The 19,453-nt window shown below is 51.5% G+C and overlaps 1 protein-coding gene across 1 annotated transcript in view; it reads right to left on the reverse strand.

Moving 5' to 3' along the window:
* Positions 1–380: 380 nt before the first annotated feature.
* Positions 381–19,453, reverse strand: part of LOC114772839 (sorting nexin-29-like) — a 42,733-nt gene continuing 23,660 nt past the window's right edge. The window contains exons 17-21 of the mRNA XM_028965555.1: positions 18,907–18,962; positions 18,514–18,595; positions 13,784–13,924; positions 2,523–2,662; positions 381–1,550 (exon numbers count right to left, since the gene is read on the reverse strand). Coding sequence (XP_028821388.1) covers positions 1,421–1,550; positions 2,523–2,662; positions 13,784–13,924; positions 18,514–18,595; positions 18,907–18,962 — 549 coding nt within the window. The 3' untranslated portion in view covers positions 381–1,420. The remainder of the gene's footprint in view (positions 1,551–2,522; positions 2,663–13,783; positions 13,925–18,513; positions 18,596–18,906; positions 18,963–19,453) is intronic.

The following is a 19,453-nucleotide window of genomic DNA, read 5'->3' on the forward strand; positions in this document are numbered from 1 at the left end:
CTGCTATACGGTGGTCTGCTTCAGGACCAGATGAGGGGTAACGTGTGTTCCAGACAAACTGGCCAGAGGAAGTCAATGAAACGATTTAGGACAAAACGTGTCCTCTACATTTAACCGTCACCCTTGGTGAGCAGTGGGCACCATGACAGGAGCCCGGGGAGCAGCGTGTGGGGACGGGACCTTCATCAAGGGGACCTCAGTGGAACCTTGGGATTCGAATCAGCAACCGTCTGATTTCGGGTCTGCTTCCTTACCCACTAGACCACCGCTGTCGCCAGAACCTTCCAATTACAAGTCCCTCAGGTCTAGATGCCCTCAGCATCCATGAAGCAAAGAGCTGCAGGACATTTACACACACAAAAACACGAGACACCACTTGATTGATGTTTCCACATTTTTATTCATCTTGGAAAAAGTTCCAGACTGATAAAGATGGAGGATGTACGAGATGTTAACAGCACGGGTCTTCATACTGGACCTCAAAAGGTTTGGCAACGATCTCAGAAGAAGACTCATAAGTGGTTTGACTATGTGACCCTAACAAATCATTACAAATGGGGTCTCCTCTGAATTAGTGTGAGGTGTACTGGATATGTAGTATAGTGTACATGTTCACTGGCCAGAACGGGGACAGGACGCCTGGACCACCAGTCCGTCCTCCCACAGATGTGAAGACAGGCTGGACAGGAAGTTTGGCAGGAAAGCTGGTGTTGAGTGGCGACCCACAAACTGCCCAACACAAATTCAGCCAAAGTAATAATTATGCACCAATTAATCATTTGGTGCTTAATTGTAGCCTTTCATGATTAAAAATTGAAAAAATCATGTAAAAAAAGTAATAAAAGTAAATTCTATTTTGAAAAAGAATATTCATCAGTTCAGCAGAACCTCACAAAGAAACATGCAAACAATCTCATCTTTAATTCCATTCCTTATTCTAGAAGTAACGCGGCGAGCCACGCCCACCCACCCGGGCACGCCGTGCCGCGCCCCACTACAGCTACTAAAGCGTGAGACGTGATTGGCTTACGTTGCAACACTATATGCACTTTTTGGATGAGTGAGAGAGTGTGTGTGTGTGTGTGTGTGTGTGTCCTTTCACATGGTGATGTGGCACAAAAGAGTAATCGGTACAGGTCCAGGAAGAATGGACACCTGCGGCACAAACTGAGAGGGACTCCGAAGGCGTTTCAGTGCCATGTGTCTCAGGCGGGTTCTGGGTTCTGGGTTCTGGGTTCTGGATTGGCTGAAAGCTTTGGTTCGGTGAAGTTGGCAGCTCGTCTCTGTTTGTTACGGTCCATGTAAATGTCTCCTGCTGCACACCTGGACCAGCTGATGGACAAGGATCTGTCAGGGACCTGTGGGTGGGTGAGCGTCCTTCTGCCTCCTCAGCTGCTTGACAGCTGCGGCGGGTCAGGGGTTAAAGGTCGCCGCTCTGGGGTTCGGGGTTGCGGGCGTCGCGGTTCTGGTTCCGTCCCAGACGGGGAAACCGGGACGAGGTTTTGGAGCGTGGCGTGCGGGTCCCTGCGTCACCGGCCTGAGGAGAGTCCCTGTGAGGAAACAAGGTCACGCACACAAACAATTCCTTCAATCAGAACAGTTGTGTTGCCGTTCCTGACGGTCCCATCCAATCAGGTCTCAGGATGGAACAAGAAAAACATGGAACGTGGAGCGTCTTTCCTGTCCAGGATTCCGGGGTCTAATAAACTTTCTTTCATTCTGAAATCGGTTTAGTTCAAATAAATGTTGGTTTTTGTCTTGTGCTTGTAGTGGCGGCCTGACGTGTAAGGAAGTGAACTCTTAATCGGGAGCTTGCGGGTTCGAGTCCCGAGCCGCCAAGGTGCCACTACCGGCGCCTGTCAGGGTGCCCACTGTCACCAAGGGTGAGGGTTAAATACAGAGGACACGTTTCACCGTGTCACCGTGTGCTGCGCTGCTGTGTTTCACATCACGCGTCACTTTCCCGTTTTCACTAAATTTACTGGGTTAAATAAAATGACCAAACAGATTAAATCATAATTTTCATTAACGAAAACAGTCCTGGATGATTCTGACTAAAATGCCGAGATGTTCAGTGGAATAAACGGCTCTGTTTGAATGTGTATTTTTTGATGATTATTTTCTCATCTGGATCGATCGGCCATGTTAATGCGGGCTGATCACCGGGCTGATCATGATGCAGCTCAGCAGGACGACTCGGCTCTGTGATGTTCTCAGCAGGCCAGCGCGCGCTCAGGCGCCCTTTCTGGTGGTAACCGGGGCCGACGCGCCGAATATCGGCCCTAATTAGAGCGGCACCGAGACGCGGCCGCTGGCAGGGGACCGAACCCGCAGCCTCACAGCCAGCGGGTCTATTAGCGCCGAGGACGGCCTTTTAATTCCATCTGGTTCCGCCTTCTCGTTACAGCACGGCGCCGAGCGGTTCTTACCGGCATGACGTGCTTCAGAAACGGGACAAATCGGCTTTATTAGGTGACAAGGTGTGAACTTTTGGCCCGTTCTTGGCCCGGGGCGGGTCTCACCTGCAGAACGGCAGCAGGCGCAGCAGAGTCTCCCTGCTCGGCTGCGCCGCGAACTCGGGCTGCGCCTGGATCAGCTTGTTCATCACCGTGCGCAGGTAACTCTGCAGCTGCTTCCTCCGCTCCTCCACAAACCTGCTGTCCTGCACACACGACAAGAGATCTTCACTGGGAGTCCGGAACCGGTTCTACACAGACATCAGAACTTCTCCTCCAGAACCGGTTCTACACAGACGAGAGAGCGTCGCTCGGAGTCTGGAACCGGTTCTACACCGACGAGAGAACGTCGCTGGGAGTCCGGAACCGGTTCTACACCGACGAGAGAGCGTCACTGGGAGTCCGGAACCGGTTCTACACAGACATCAGAACTTCTCCTCCAGAACCGGTTCTACACCGACGAGAGAACGTCACTGGGAGTCCGGAACCGGTTCTACACCGTCGAGAGAACGTCACTGGGAGTCCGGAACCGGTTCTACACAGACAAGAGAGCTTCACTCGCAGTTCGGAACCGGTTCTACACCGACGAGAGAACGTCACTGGGAGTCCGGAACCGGTTCTACACAGACGAGAGAGCTTTGCTCGGAGTCCAGAACCGGTTCTACACCGACGAGAGAACGTCACTGGGAGTCCGGAACCGGTTCTACACCGACGAGAGAACGTCACTGGGAGTCCAGAACCGGTTCTACACCGACGAGAGAGCGTCACTGGGAGTCCGGAACCGGTTCTACACAGACATCAGAACTTCTCCTCCAGAACCGGTTCTACACAGACGAGAGAGCTTCACTGGGAGTCCGAAACCGGTTCTACACCGACGAGAGAGCTTCGCTCGCAGTCCGGAACCGGTTCTACACCGTCGAGAGAACGTCACTGGGAGTCCGGAACCGGTTCTACACAGACGAGAGAACGTCACTCGCAGTCCGGAACCGGTTATACACCGACGAGAGAGCGTCACTGGGAGTCCGGAACCGGTTCTACACCGACGAGAGAGCGTCACTGGGAGTCCGGAGCCGGTTCTACACCGACGAGAGAGCTTCGCTCGGAGTCCGGAACCGGTTCTACACCGACGAGAGAGCGTCACTGGGAGTCCGGAACCGGTTCTACACAGACATCAGAACTTCTCCTCCAGAACCGGTTCTACACCGACGAGAGAACGTCACTGGGAGTCCGGAACCGGTTCTACACCGACGAGAGAGCGTCACTGGGAGTCCGGAGCCGGTTCTACACCGACGAGAGAGCTTCGCTCGGAGTCCGGAACCGGTTCTACACCGACGAGAGAGCGTCACTGGGAGTCCGGAACCGGTTCTACACAGACATCAGAACTTCTCCTCCAGAACCGGTTCTACACAGACGAGAGAGCTTCACTGGGAGTCCGGAACCGGTTCTACACCGACGAGAGAGCTTCGCTCGCAGTCCGGAACCGGTTCTACACCGTCGAGAGAACGTCACTGGGAGTCCGGAACCGGTTCTACACAGACGAGAGAACGTCACTCGCAGTCCGGAACCGGTTATACACCGACGAGAGAGCTTCACTCGGAGTCCGGAACCGGTTCTACACCGTCGAGAGAACGTCACTGGGAGTCCGGAACCGGTTCTACACCGACGAGAGAACGTCACTCGCAGTCCGGAACCGGTTATACACCGACGAGAGAGCTTCACTCGGAGTCCGGAACCGGTTCTACACCGACGAGAGAACGTCACTGGGAGTCCGGAACCGGTTCTACACCGTCGAGAGAACGTCACTGGGAGTCCGGAACCGGTTCTACACAGACGAGAGAACGTCACTCGCAGTCCGGAACCGGTTCTACACCGACAAGAGAGCTTCGCTTGGAGTCCGGAACCGGTTTCTACACCGACGAGAGAACGTCACTGGGAGTCCGGAACCGGTTCTACACCGTCGAGAGAACGTCACTGGGAGTCCGGAACCGGTTCTACACAGACAAGAGAGCTTCACTCGCAGTCCGGAACCGGTTCTACACCGACGAGAGAACGTCACTGGGAGTCCGGAACCGGTTCTACACCGACGAGAGAGCTTTGCTCGGAGTCCAGAACCGGTTCTACACCGACGAGAGAACGTCACTGGGAGTCCGGAACCGGTTCTACACCGACGAGAGAACGTCACTGGGAGTCCAGAACCGGTTCTACACCGACGAGAGAACGTCACTGGGAGTCCAGAACCGGTTCTACACCGACGAGAGAGCGTCACTGGGAGTCCGGAACCGGTTCTACACAGACATCAGAACTTCTCCTCCAGAACCGGTTCTACACAGACGAGAGAGCTTCACTGGGAGTCCGGAACCGGTTCTACACCGACGAGAGAGCTTCGCTCGCAGTCCGGAACCGGTTCTACACCGTCGAGAGAACGTCACTGGGAGTCCGGAACCGGTTCTACACAGACGAGAGAACGTCACTCGCAGTCCGGAACCGGTTATACACCGACGAGAGAGCTTCACTCGGAGTCCGGAACCGGTTCTACACCGTCGAGAGAACGTCACTGGGAGTCCGGAACCGGTTCTACACAGACGAGGGAGAACTCACTCGCAGTCCGGAACCGGTTATACACCGACGAGAGAGCTTCACTCGGAGTCCGGAACCGGTTCTACACCGACGAGAGAGCGTCACTGGGAGTCCGGAACCGGTTCTACACCGACGAGAGAACGTCACTGGGAGTCCGGAACCGGTTCTACACCGACGAGAGAGCGTCACTGGGAGTCCGGAACCGGTTCTACACAGACGAGAGAGCGTCACTGGGAGTCCGGAACCGGTTCTACACAGACATCAGAACTTCTCCTCCAGAACCGGTTCTACACAGACGAGAGAGCGTCACTCGGAGTCCGGAACCGGTTCTACACAGACGAGAGAACGTCACTGGGAGTCCGGAACCGGTTCTACACCGACGAGAGAGCTTCGCTCGGAGTCCGGAACCGGTTCTACACCGACGAGAGAACGTCACTCGCAGTCCGGAACCGGTTCTACACCGACGAGAGAACGTCACTGGGAGTCCGGAACCGGTTCTACACCGACGAGAGAGCATCACTGGGAGTCCGGAACCGGTTCTACACCGACGAAAGAGCGTCACTGGGAGTCCGGAACCGGTTCTACACCGACGAGAGAGCGTCACTGGGAGTCCGGAGCCGGTTCTACACCGACGAGAGAGCTTCGCTCGGAGTCCGGAACCGGATCTACAAAGCACAGAGAACGTCACTGGGAGTCCGGAAACCGGTTCTACGCAGACGAGAGAGCGTCACTCGGAGTCCGGAACCGGTTCTACAAAGCACAGAGAACGTCACTGGGAGTCCGGAACCGGTTCTACACAGACGAGAGAGCGTCACTGGGAGTCCGGAACCGGTTCTACAAAGCCGAGAGAACGTCACTGGGAGTCCAGAACCGGTTCTACACCGACGAGAGAGCGTCACTGGGAGTCCGGAACCGGTTCTACAAAGCCGAGAGAACGTTACTGGGAGTCCAGAACCGGTTCTACACCGACGAGAGAGCGTCACTGGGAGTCCGGAACCGGTTCTACACAGACGAGAGAGCTTCACTCGGAGTCCGGAACCGGTTCTACACCGACAACAGAGCTTCACACGGAGTTCGGAACCGGTTCTACACCGACGAGAGAACGTCACTGGGAGTCCGGAACCGGTTCTACACAGACGAGAGAGCGTCACTGGGAGTCCGGAACCGGTTCTACAAAGCCGAGAGAACCTCACTGGGAGTCCAGAACCGGTTCTACACCGACGAGAGAGCTTCACTCGGAGTCCGGAACCGGTTCTACACCGACAACAGAGCTTCACACGGAGTTCGGAACCGGTTCTACACCGACAAGAGAGCTTCACTGGGAGTCCGGAACCGGTTCTACACCGACGAGAGAACGTCACTGGGAGTCCGGAACCGGTTCTACACAGACGAGAGAGCTTCACTGGGAGTCTGGAACTGGTTCTACACCGACGAGAGAACGTCACTGGGAGTCCGGAACCGGTTCTACACCGACGAGAGAGCGTCACTGGGAGTCCGGAACCGGTTCTACACCGACGAGAGAGCTTCGCTCGGAGTCCGGAACCGGTTCTACACAGACGAGAGAGCGTCACTGGGAGTCCGGAAACCGGTTCTACACCGACGAGAGAGCTTCGCTCGGAGTCCGGAACCGGTTCTACACCGACGAGAGAATGTCACTCGCAGTCCGGAACCGGTTCTACACCGACGAGAGAACGTCACTGGGAGTCCGGAACGGGTTCTACACCGACGAGAGAGCGTCACTGGGAGTCCGGAACCGGTTCTACACCGACGAGAGAGCGTCACTGGGAGTCCGGAGCCGGTTCTACACCGACGAGAGAGCTTCGCTCGGAGTCCGGAACCGGTTCTACAAAGCACAGACAACGTCACTGGGAGTCCGGAACCGGTTCTATGCAGACGAGAGAGCGTCACTCGGAGTCCGGAACCGGTTCTACAAAGCACAGAGAACGTCACTGGGAGTCCGGAACCGGTTCTACACAGACGAGAGAGCGTCACTGGGAGTCCGGAACCGGTTCTACAAAGCCGAGAGAACGTCACTGGGAGTCCAGAACCGGTTCTACACCGACGAGAGAGCGTCACTGGGTGTCCGGAACCGGTTCTACAAAGCCGAGAGAACGTCACTGGGAGTCCAGAACCGGTTCTACACCGACGAGAGAGCGTCACTGGGAGTCCGGAACCGGTTCTACACAGACGAGAGAGCTTCACTCGGAGTCCAGAACCGGTTCTACACCGACAACAGAGCTTCACACGGAGTTCGGAACCGGTTCTACACCGACGAGAGAACGTCACTGGGAGTCCGGAACCGGTTCTACACAGACGAGAGAGCGTCACTGGGAGTCCGGAACCGGTTCTACAAAGCCGAGAGAACCTCACTGGGAGTCCAGAACCGGTTCTACACCGACGAGAGAGCTTCACTCGGAGTCCGGAACCGGTTCTACACCGACAACAGAGCTTCACACGGAGTTCGGAACCGGTTCTACACCGACGAGAGAACGTCACTGGGAGTCCGGAACCGGTTCTACACCGACGAGAGAACGTCACTGGGAGTCCGGAACCGGTTCTACACAGACGAGAGAGCTTCACTGGGAGTCTGGAACTGGTTCTACACCGACGAGAGAACGTCACTGGGAGTCCGGAACCGGTTCTACACCGACGAGAGAGCGTCACTGGGAGTCCGGAACCGGTTCTACACCGACGAGAGAGCTTCGCTCGGAGTCCGGAACCGGTTCTACACAGACGAGAGAGCGTCACTGGGAGTCCGGAAACCGGTTCTACACCGACGAGAGAGCTTCGCTCGGAGTCCGGAACCGGTTCTACCCCGACGAGAGAACGTCACTCGCAGTCCGGAACCGGTTCTACACCGACGAGAGAACGTCACTGGGAGTCCGGAACCGGTTCTACACCGACGAGGAGAGCGTCACTGTGAGTCCCGGAACCGGTTTCTACAACCCGACAAGAGAGCGTCACTGGGAGTCCGGAGCCGGTTCTACACCGACGAGAGAGCTTCGCTCGGAGTCCGGACCGGTTCTACAAAGCACAGACAACGCACTGGAGTCCGAACCGGTTCTACTCAGACGAGAGAGCGTCCACTCGGAGTCCCGGAACCGGTTTCTACAAAGCACAGAGAACGTCACTGGGAGTCCGGAACCGTTCTACACAACGAGAGGCGTCACTGGGAGTCCGGAACCGGTTCTACAAGCCGAGAGAACGTCACTGGAGTCCAGAACAGGTTCTACACCGACGAGAGAGCGTCACTGGGAGTCCGGAACCGGTTCTACAAAGCCGAGAGAACGTCACTGGGGAGTCCAGAACCGGTTCTACACCGACAGAGAGAGCGTCATTGGGAGTCCGGAACCGGTTCTACACAGACGAGAGAGCTTCACTCGGAGTCCAGAACCGGTTCTACACCGACAACAGAGCTTCACACGGAGTTCGGAACCGGTTCTACACCGACGAGAGAACGTCACTGGGAGTCCGGAACCGGTTCTACACAGACGAGAGAGCGTCACTGGGAGTCCGGAACCGGTTCTACAAAGCCGAGAGAACCTCACTGGGAGTCCAGAACCGGTTCTACACCGACGAGAGAGCTTCACTCGGAGTCCGGAACCGGTTCTACACCGACAACAGAGCTTCACACGGAGTTCGGAACCGGTTCTACACAGACAAGAGAGCTTCACTGGGAGTCCGGAACCGGTTCTACACCGACGAGAGAACGTCACTGGGAGTCCGGAACCGGTTCTACACAGACGAGAGAGCTTCACTGGGAGTCTGGAACTGGTTCTACACCGACGAGAGAACGTCACTGGGAGTCCGGAACCGGTTCTACACCGACGAGAGAGCGTCACTGGGAGTCCGGAACCGGTTCTACACAGACGAGAGAGCTTCGCTCGGAGTCCGGAACCGGTTCTACACAGACGAGAGAGCGTCACTGGGAGTCCGGAAACCGGTTCTACACCGACGAGAGAACGTCACTGGGAGTCCGGAACCGGTTCTACACAGACGAGAGAGCTTCACTGGGAGTCCGGAACCGGTTCTACACCGACGAGAGAACGTCACTGGGAGTCCGGAACCGGTTCTACACCGACGACAGAGCTTCGCTCGGAGTCCGGAACCGGTTCTACACCGACGAGAGAACGTCACTGGGAGTCCGGAACCGGTTCTACAAAGCACAGAGAACGTCACTGGGAGTCCGGAACCGGTTCTACACCTACAACAGATCTTCACTGGGAGTCCGGAACCGGTTCTACACCGACGAGAGAACGTCACTCGAAGTCCGGAACCGGTTCTACACCGACAAGAGAGCTTCGCTCGGAGTCCGGAACCGGTTCTACACCGACGAGAGAACGTCACTGGGAGTCCGGAACCGGTTCTACACCGTCGAGAGAACGTCACTGGGAGTCCGGAACCGGTTCTACACAGACAAGAGAGCTTCACTCGCAGTTCGGAACCGGTTCTACACCGACGAGAGAACGTCACTGGGAGTCCGGAACCGGTTCTACACAAACAAGAGAGCTTCACTCGGAGTCCGGAACCGGTTCTACACCGACAAGAGAGCTTCACTCAGAGTCCGGAACCGGTTCTACACCGACAAGAGAGCTTCACTCGTCATCCGGAACTGGTTCTACACAGACATCAGAACTTCACTCGCAGTCTTCTCCTCCAGAACCGGTTCTACACAGTCAAGAGAACGTCACTGGGAGTCCGGAACCGGTTCTACACCGACAACAGAGCTTCACTCAGAGTCCGGAACCGGTTCTACATAGACAACAGAACTTCACTCGTCATCCAGAACCAGTTCTACACAAACAACAGAACTTCACTCGCAGTCTTCTCCTCCAGAACCGGTTTACACAGATAGGAGAACTTCACATTCGGCCCTGGTGCAACACCACAGTCTTCTCATCCAGAACCGGTTCTGTACAGAAGACGGGGAAAAGTGGACCTCCGTGGCAAACGGGACAGAAAGCAGCGGATGGAACGATTTAAAAGTGGTGTTGTGTCGGCCACATCTGCTGAAATGTGGCTCCAGGGCAGAAGCGCCACTCGCCCGTCCCGGTGACGCCCCGGTGACGCCTCGGTGACGCCTCGGTGACGCCCCGGATCCAGGGACGGAACAGCCCGTTCGGAGCAGCGCCGGAGTCACATCGGCTCCGCCTGCCAGGGCGAGTTTACCGCTCGTCCCCGACTCGGAGCAGGACTAATTATCCGGACTGCTGGGACAATTACAGGAGGAACAAGTCCGCACTGCTACCGACACAAACACCATATTTTATACATGTCATATTATACATTATTACATTATATATGAGCTATGAAGAATGATCATCAACATGAATTAAAAACCGCATCATGTAAAGTGATTATTATCCTTCTTATGTCTCCAGGCCTGGAGGTTTAAAAGATGAAAGAACATTATGAAGCCGCTTTTATTATCTCAGACGTTCATTCTGAAGTGGACATAACCGCCGGTGTCTCCGCGTAGCCCTGGACCTGCTGGGAAGCCGTCACATTTGTCAGGCGTCCCACCTGGACACAGGGCCAAGATGCTGCGGGGACCGCGGGGCCTTGTTCACATTGCCGTGACAAATGGCCCCACACACACACACACACACACACACACACACACACACACACACACCGAACCGGCTGGCAACGGTGCCTCTGGTGGTCATCTTTCAATCACGCGGGCAAGAGACAGGACCTGCAGGGCCGCGATGGCGACACCATATTACCGAGCCTCCGTCTGCACCGTACACGGGCGCCGCATCACAGCCGTGTCTGTCACACACCCCAACAACGGGGACAAGGACGAGTCCTCCTGCATTCCGGGGAGACCGGCAACTGTTGTAAACGATGAAGTGTTGAACGCCAACCTGTTCTTTTATAAATTCACCACCACGACCCTCTCTGGTTTAGTACTTATTACGGTACATATTTAAAGAAGAAGCTGTCGGTGCTGGAACGGCTCCCTGCCAGTTGGAGACTTGAAGGCCTGAGCTGAGTGTGCAGCGTCTCGGCGAGGGACGGAACATGGGGACGCTCTCAGAGCGAAACGTGTGACAACGCGTCCTGTGCATTAGCACCACACATTAGATAGATAATATTAGCACTTCTACCGTTCACAAAGTGGCCGTGCAAATGAAGAAAGTTCTGCTGATTAAATTCCCGCTTTTCCAGGTTAAAGCCTCTGGTCACAGAGAAAGATGGAAAAAACTTGGAAAAATAAAAGAGTCCTTGGGAGGAACCAAGGCTCAGAAAGTGAAGGGTAGGGAATGGCCAGGATGGTAGGGGTATTGGAGTCCCTTTTCTTGCATCATGCTGCAGAAAGCCAGCTTGTGATCCATTTTAATTCATTCTGCTTTGAAGACATTTTGCAGCAATGAGTGATTTCATATAATTGCTATTTTATTTTAAGCAACACGGGTGTTTTATTTAAGTCAAATCTGAACTTTGCAATAGATTTCAACCATTAAGGACATTTAGATGTCACATAGACCCTTTTATCCAGAGCGACTAACACGCGTGTTTTAAAATGTCTATCACTGTAAATTCCGCACTTTGTTCACAAGGAACTGAACTGCAAATATGGTTCGTTAAATAACTCTCGTTTATTAACTATACATACATTTAATTAAGATTTTCCTTCGCTTTTTAGCTTCTGTTTGAAGATCTTTAGTGACTCAGCTGTTCGGACATCTAGTGGAGGTTCCAAGTCTCCAAGTCTAGATGAATGCTAGATGGTGGAATCAGTGGAGCAGTGCTGGAGGACAGGAATGATAAGGGATTTGAGGTAGGAGGTCTTCATTGTAGCATATTGAACCTGATGTGGGCAGATATAGGAAGCCAGTGGAGGGAACGTGGCAAGTGGAGCGGTGTGGGAGATTTTGGGAAGGTTGAAAACAAGTCGTGCTGCAGCATTCTGGATCAGCCAGGAGTGATGCACAGTAGTCTAGTTTGGAGATGACCAGAGATTGGACAAGTATCTAAGTAGCCTGTGCAGATAAAAATAGATGAATGCTTCGAACGTTGCAGAGAAGGAATCAACACGAGCGAGAAAGATTAGCAATGTGAGAAAAAAAAGGAGGGAATTGTCCATGGTTACCCCAAGGTTGTGTGCAGTGATCAGAGAGATTGGAGAATTGTCCAGGGAGGATGGAGGAGGGTAAATCAATATAATCTGCTCCCTCTGAGAAAAACCCAGATCCAGAGATCAGTAACAGCAGAGCCTAGACCATTAATTACAGTCTGGCACATCTTAAACAAGTTATTCTTCCTCGCTGATAAACTGTACCTGTTGAGTCCCTCAAGGCTCAGTCCTGGGACTGTCATTGTTTCTAAAAGCAGGCAAGTGTAGGTCCTCCTCAGCAAAAAAAACGTCCAATGTATTCCTCAAAAAGACAGAACCTAAGGCCTTACTTTGTCAAAATACACAATAGCATCTGAACAGCATCTGCCCTGCTGATTTAATAGAAGAAAATGGACCAGAAGCACTTGCTCAGGTGATATTAAAGGAAGCAAAAAGCAGAACGAGTGAATATGAGCAACGTTCAGACTTTTAACAGATCAAGGACACTGCCACCAAAACTTGTACCAAGAACGGATTATGTCAATAGTTGGGGTGGAACCATCTTAAACTTTATAATAACTCTGTGTTCCATCTAGTCTGGAGTTCAGAACCCAGTTCTCAGAAGGTTTGGGACTCCACTTTAGCAGTATGACCGTGAACTAGTTCACATTGGGCGTGCAAACTAGCTTATCCACTAAGGTCATTGAAAGCATCCCTGCCTGCTATACTTCTGCGCCCCAATTCAAACCCAGCTCCTTACGTCATACGATCAGACAGCAAGTCATCAAAGACCCATGATGAACAATCAAATAAAAAGCGTCTGAAATAGATTTTCTTTTTGAAATGTTCTACGTTGGGAAAAGTCATTACTTTTGAACATTAATTAGTATAATTCTTTGATTGTGCTAATTTATTCAGGAATTGTGTTTTTTGGGGGTTTTCTTTTGATTGGGAACCTTAAAGAAGTGGCATTTTTTGGTATTGGACAATACATTGAAAAAGCAAAGTCCTATAAGACCTTTAACATATCAGTCAATCTTTTAATCTGTTTTATTCTGTACCACCACACAAGCAATCCAGCATCAAATGAATATTAAATGAGTTCTTGCCGGACAGTAGGGGTGTTAAAAGAGTCAATACAGCAATATATTGTGACATGGTATCAATACAGGGACATCAAATATTGATATTTCTGTATCCAAAATTCAGTTCTGAGTGCACAGCATCTCGTATTTTGCTTGTAGAGCATCCCCACATGTACAGCATCACAACATATCATGATCTAGCCGTACCGTGAGCCGTGCACCGCGATGAGTGTCGTGAGATCCTTGCCAATTCAGCCCTACAGGACAGCAGCTTCACTTCCAGGTCAGAGTAGTGCGATGTTCACCTGCTCCACAGACCGGCAGGGGTGGACACATCGAGGAGGACAGGAGATGCCCACCCAGAGTTTCTGTCAGCTAGTTTCTTTTCTCGCCCATTTATCGTGATTTAAAATAAAACCTGCTGCCCGGCACACACGCCCATACAGCTGCACCAGCAGAAGTGTCTGTTTGCGGGGTGGCACGCATCAGGAGAAGACGCGGCGTTTCTATTCAATTAGAGGGAGAGCGTGTGCTCCGGCACCCATCAGTAGAACCTTGCTGAAACATCAGATGCGGACCGGAATTAGACTCCTCTCACCCACCTTGTTTCCGATGGCTTTTTTCGGGGGGAAGTTGTAGGCGTCCACCTGAGGGAACCGCGTCCGCAGGTGCGTGTGCAAAGCCCGGAACTCGGTGTAGCGCCGGTACACGTTCCACTCGGTGTCGAGGATCCTGATGTAGACCTGAGGACAGATGATGAAGATGGTGTCGGCAAAGAGAGGTTTTCACTGATATTATGAAGCCAAAGTGACGTGATTGTGAGACACTGCGGCACAGCACACGGTGACGCGGTGAAACGTGTCCTCTGTATTTAACAGTCACCCTTGGTGGGCACCATGACAGGTACTTTCATCAAGGGGACCTCAGTGGCACCTCGGCAGCTCGGGGTTCGGCATGCCCGGTGCAGGACTTTATTCCTCGGTCTCATCTGTAGTTTTATTATTGCCGCCCATCTTGTTACTTAAATCTCAAGCACTGCACACACGGCGGGATCGCTGAAAAAATGCCGGAGCAAATCTGTTGTTTGCCCAACAGTTACAGACAAAAAAAGCCCCTACTTGTGCCGAAACCCACATAAAGGCTCCATTATAGCCTGTGTGTTGTCATCAGCGAGAAATCTAATGACAAACCCTACAGTGCATTAAAGCCAACTTAATCCAATTTGGGCATGCTCATTAGCATATATATTTCTGGAAGCAATTCTGCCCCAGAAGAGACTCCCCTCCCCCATCATTACAAATTAATTCTTTATCTGAAGAAGGAAAATGCACAAATCCAGCTGCTGACAGATAAAACAGAGCCATTTCAAGCAAATGGAAACCGTAATTAAATTTGATAATCGTCCTGACCAAACATCTTAAAATACCTGAAGCAAACGTCTAAATTAGGATGAAAATCAACCTTCACGGCACTGAAAATAGCTTCTGTGCTCTGCAGAATGCAGCATTTGAAGGAGAGCATTAGATGACTCCTGATGGCTGATCCTTCCATCATCTTGGTGCAGGACAGAGTCAAGTGAGAGCCAGTCACGTAAAGCGATGATCCCCAGAAGACAAAGAAGACAAGGGCCTGGGAGTGAAGTCGGAAACGACTGGTGAACAAGACGGACAAGGAAGAGGAACCTGAAACAAGCCATTAAGATCATTTCACTAGAATCCTTTCTAATGTCGGAAAACTGAAGGGTGCGGAATGGCCTCGTGTTGGCCCCTGTGATCTCTGTGATGCACAACGTGGACAGAATACAATGGAATCCACTGTTAAAGGTGCAATTTTGGCCGCTGCAGCCCACTGTTTCATGTTGAGGTGGGACGCAATGTAAATGCACGGCCAGCCATGACCAAGAGATTCGCTGGAACCCCGATAGTCCCCTGAGAAGCATACATCTCCAAAAGTAATACCATCGATAGGAACACTACATCAGCCTCTCAGCATCTGGGCGCGGTTCTTTCAACCATCCTAACATGGTTCCAGTTCATTATGCAAGTATGCGCCACTTTTTGTAGTCCAGGTCTCCCCAACGGTTATTTATTGGATACGTTTTTTAAGTTGATTTCAAATGCAAAGCTTTTCTATTCTCCAAATGGAAGAATGTGAAATATTGTGAAATAGTTATTTGCAAGAACAATCTGTGTTTTTGTTGATTACATGTAAATGATTTACAAAAGTAAGCAGTAAAGAAATTTGTTGAGAAGTGATGAAATGTGATTGTTTTAGGTGAATAAATACATTTATAATGGGAAAATTCAGAAGGATAAAAATGGGGAAAAAATAAAACTGATTTCATATGGTCCTACACCCACACCCAACTCCACAGAGGACCATTCAGAACCATCCACTCAATCCACCCACATCCAAAAGGCAACTGAGGAACGAGGAGGACAGTTCCTCCCATCATCATTCACCTGTGTGTGTGTGTGTGTGTGTGTGTGTGTGTGTGTGTGTGCGCCCGTGAAGCAGAGCTCCATCACTGATGTCCCTCAGCAAACAGCAATAAAATCAGATGTTTGCAGATCACACCAATATCAGCACTAAAGACCGTGAGACCTAAAAGTAAAAAAAAATGAACAAAGAGCTCAATAACAGTTCCGATGTTCTATGTGCTCTACAAGAACACGAGTAGGTTCTGAAATGGGCACCACATGCAGAGTGGGGATCAGTTCTCAAGCAACCATGTGACAGGTTCTAGCACTGCTGGATGATGCATGACGCTCCTGAAGCTGACATGTGTCTGCACACCTCAGACCCGTCAGTCACATCTTTGACGGCGTGTCTGAAACGCTCCACCGTATCGTACAGGAAGAACCGGAATCCCCCACAATCCTTCTGCATGAATGCTGCCTTTTGGTTTTGTTTCTCTCTTCCGCATGGAAAGCCGCGCAGGTTGAACATTCAATGCTTTTATGAAACAGGTGCGCTGACTTTATTTCATTCAAATGTAAATATATTTATTCAGACTAAAATTAATTATATATGCAAAAAGCGCCGATCAGCTCCAACTGACAGTCCCCAGCCAACGGTTTTACTAGTAGTCTGATTCATGTAGATAAAGAAGCGGAGCTGGAGAATATGAGAAATGAAATGATATTTCTGCAGCTTATTCCAGTATTTACTGTCTGTTGCTATTTTACTGTTAGTATCTAAATGAAACTATTCTGAAACTTGGATCATTCAGACGTCCCGGTAATTTGAAGTGAAGCTTTAGCATTAAATTTTAAGGGATTTGTGTGCGTGTCGGTACATTAAAACAAGATAAAACCCCACACTTAACATTTCCTGAGGTTTTCCTGACTGCTCCTCACGCCCAAAATAACACCACTGTGGTTACTGATGAGACGGGTGAAGATGAGCCCCGCGAGATGTTCTAAGCAGACCGTTTCCTGGCAGCGTTTGCAGGAAACCTCCTTCCTCTCACTCGCCACATCAAATATTGACTCGTTCCACACCAATCGCATCACTGCAGAACGTCATGAAAGATGCATGAGTCCACACCAGAGAACACAGTCGGTCGGGGTAAGGACCCACCACTGCCAGTTATTCAGTGAAAGTGGTGGACTGCTGAGCAGGCCACTGCCATATCTTCCTTACTGGCTGCGTGTGTCTTCCTCTGCTTTATTGCTCACAATGTGTTATGGCAGGTTCCATTTTTTTGGAGTTTGTGAGGATAAAGATCTTCCAGTCAGCACCCTGCGAGACAGGACCCATTTATCACCACGAGCACCATAAAAAAAAACGAATAAAGTAATATAAAATTACAATACTGACTATTCACGACCCCCAAAAACCGCAGCTCAGTTACTCACCACGAGTAGACCCGTTAGCACCTTACTCCAGACCTGCAAAATCTGTGCAAAAATGCCCCCTGCCTCCTTCAGACATCCCTGGAAGATGCACAGAGAATGTCAAGACCAGCTTGCAGATGTTCTCAGGGACTTACGGAGCACCGCGTCATTCCAGCGTGGCTCAAGGCCACCACCATCCGTGCCGAAGAAGTCTTCAGTGTCGTGTCTCAATGATGACGTCCCGTCACACTTACACAGTCATGATGAAGTGCTTCGAGAGGCTGGTCATGAAACATATGAAGACCCTGCTGCCCTCCACCCTGGACCAACTGCAATTCACCAAACCGCTCCACGGACGATGCCATCGCCACCAACCTGCATCTGACCCTCACCCGCCTGGACAATAAGGACACATACACACGAATGCTGTTCGTAGACTTCAGTTCAGCATTCAACACCATCGTTCCTCAGCACCTGGTCCAGAAGCTGAGTCTGCTGGGCCTGAACACCTCCCTCTGCAACTGGATCTTGGACTTCCTGACTGAGAGACCTCATCTCCAGCAGCACTTCACCCTGCTGACCCACAACTGTGCACAGATGTGCACAACTGTGCACAACCACATCATGTAGTTCGCCGATGACACGACCGTGGTGGGTCTCATCAGCAAGAACGACGAGTCAGCATACAGAGAGAAGGTGCAACGACTGATGGACTGGAGTACGGTCAACTATCTATTTCTGAACGTGGACAAAATGAAGGAGATGATTATTGTCTTCAGAAGATAGTCAAGAACACAAAGCTCCTCGGTGTTCATCTAGAGGAGAACCTCTCCTGGAATCTCTACTTCCTGCAGAGGCTGAGGAAAGCCAATCTTCTACGACACATCCTCACCACCTTCTGTAGAGGGACCGTTGAGAGCATTTTGACAAGCTGCATCACTGTCTGGTTTGGGAACTGCATTGTGAGGAACTCTACACACCCCTCACATGGACTCTTCACCCTCCTAACATCCGGCAAAAGGTACCGAAGCGTTCGGGCCCTCAATGTCAGACTCTGCAACAGCATCATACCACAATCCATCAGACACCTGAACACACAGGGACTTTCCACTCTGGTCTGACGCACACAGTGTGGGTCAGTGGTGGCCTGGCGGTTAAGGAAGTGGCCCCGTAATCAGAAGGTTTGAATCCCGACCCGCCAAGGTGCTACTGAGGTCCCCTTGATGAAGGGACCGTCCCCACACGCTGCTCACCATGGGTGATGGTTAAATACACGTTTCACCGTGTCACCGTGTGCTTTTTAGCGATGTGTCTGTTGTTTTTCGGTTATTCCTGCTCCGCCCGTGCCCCGTTTGCACTTTACGTAGCTGCTTTTTCGCACATTCACTTCATGTCAGTATGTAACGTTGTGAAATGTGGAACCAGGTTCCTGGAGAAACGTTGTTTTATTTCACTATCTACCGGCTTGAAATGATGAACATGCACACACGTACCTGGTACACGTGGTAGGCATTCGCGGCACGGCCCTGGAGGAACACGGACGGGATCCAAACGTTCACCAGCGCACGATGACTTCTGAAATGAGAACGTGAGGAACAGGACTGTAGACTGCAGAGCCACTTGCTCCACTCCTTCACCTTAAAACCCCACAGTACAGGGAACACGGAACCTGCTCATTTACATGAACTTCATGCCGTGTTCACTTCTTACTGTGCACGGCATCTCCATCAGAGGGGAGAGGAAACGTCTTCATACACATCACACATGGAAATGATTTATTTCGCTTTATTCTGACAGATTCCACCTTGATCTGAGCAGGAGCTGGATAAAAGAGCACGGCCATGTAATCCGGTTACACTGCCACCCTTCACCAGAGAGCAGCTTACGTCTCAAAGTCGGAGAGACTCGGGTCATCAGACGTCTGGCTCAGGTCTCCTGGCAACTACATCCAGGCGAAGGGAGAGCAAGATAAAGCAGGATCATTTATGGAAACACAGGTACTGTATTCATCATGCACATCTGGAGAGGCGTGAAAGGGGGATGGCAACCAATAGTTAACCGGCGGCGGAAATGGATTTACTCTCTACTAGTTTTACTGGTGTGAGATTTACAATCGGTTTCAAAAATCTAACCCTGCACTTTCAGATGATTTATTCCACGCGACTGGAGAGCCAGCAGCCGCCGCCCTGCTGTCTCTATATGGAGACTGTACAGCAACCCCCATAATAATCCCCATTCCACACTCAATCACAAATGGGGCACAGGGCAAACCGGCTGTAATCCTCGCTGTGTGTGTGTGTGTGTGTGTGTGTGTGTGTCAGAGAGACACAATGAGGACAGAAATAGGCAAGAAACCTACACCAAGAGACGAAGGAAAGATGAGAAAAATGATATAAAAAATGTGAACACGAACCAAGAGAGCAGACAAAGGAT

The sequence above is a fragment of the Denticeps clupeoides genome, unplaced genomic scaffold (genome assembly GCF_900700375.1).
Source record: "Denticeps clupeoides unplaced genomic scaffold, fDenClu1.1, whole genome shotgun sequence".
Lineage (NCBI taxonomy): Eukaryota > Metazoa > Chordata > Actinopteri > Clupeiformes > Denticipitidae > Denticeps > Denticeps clupeoides.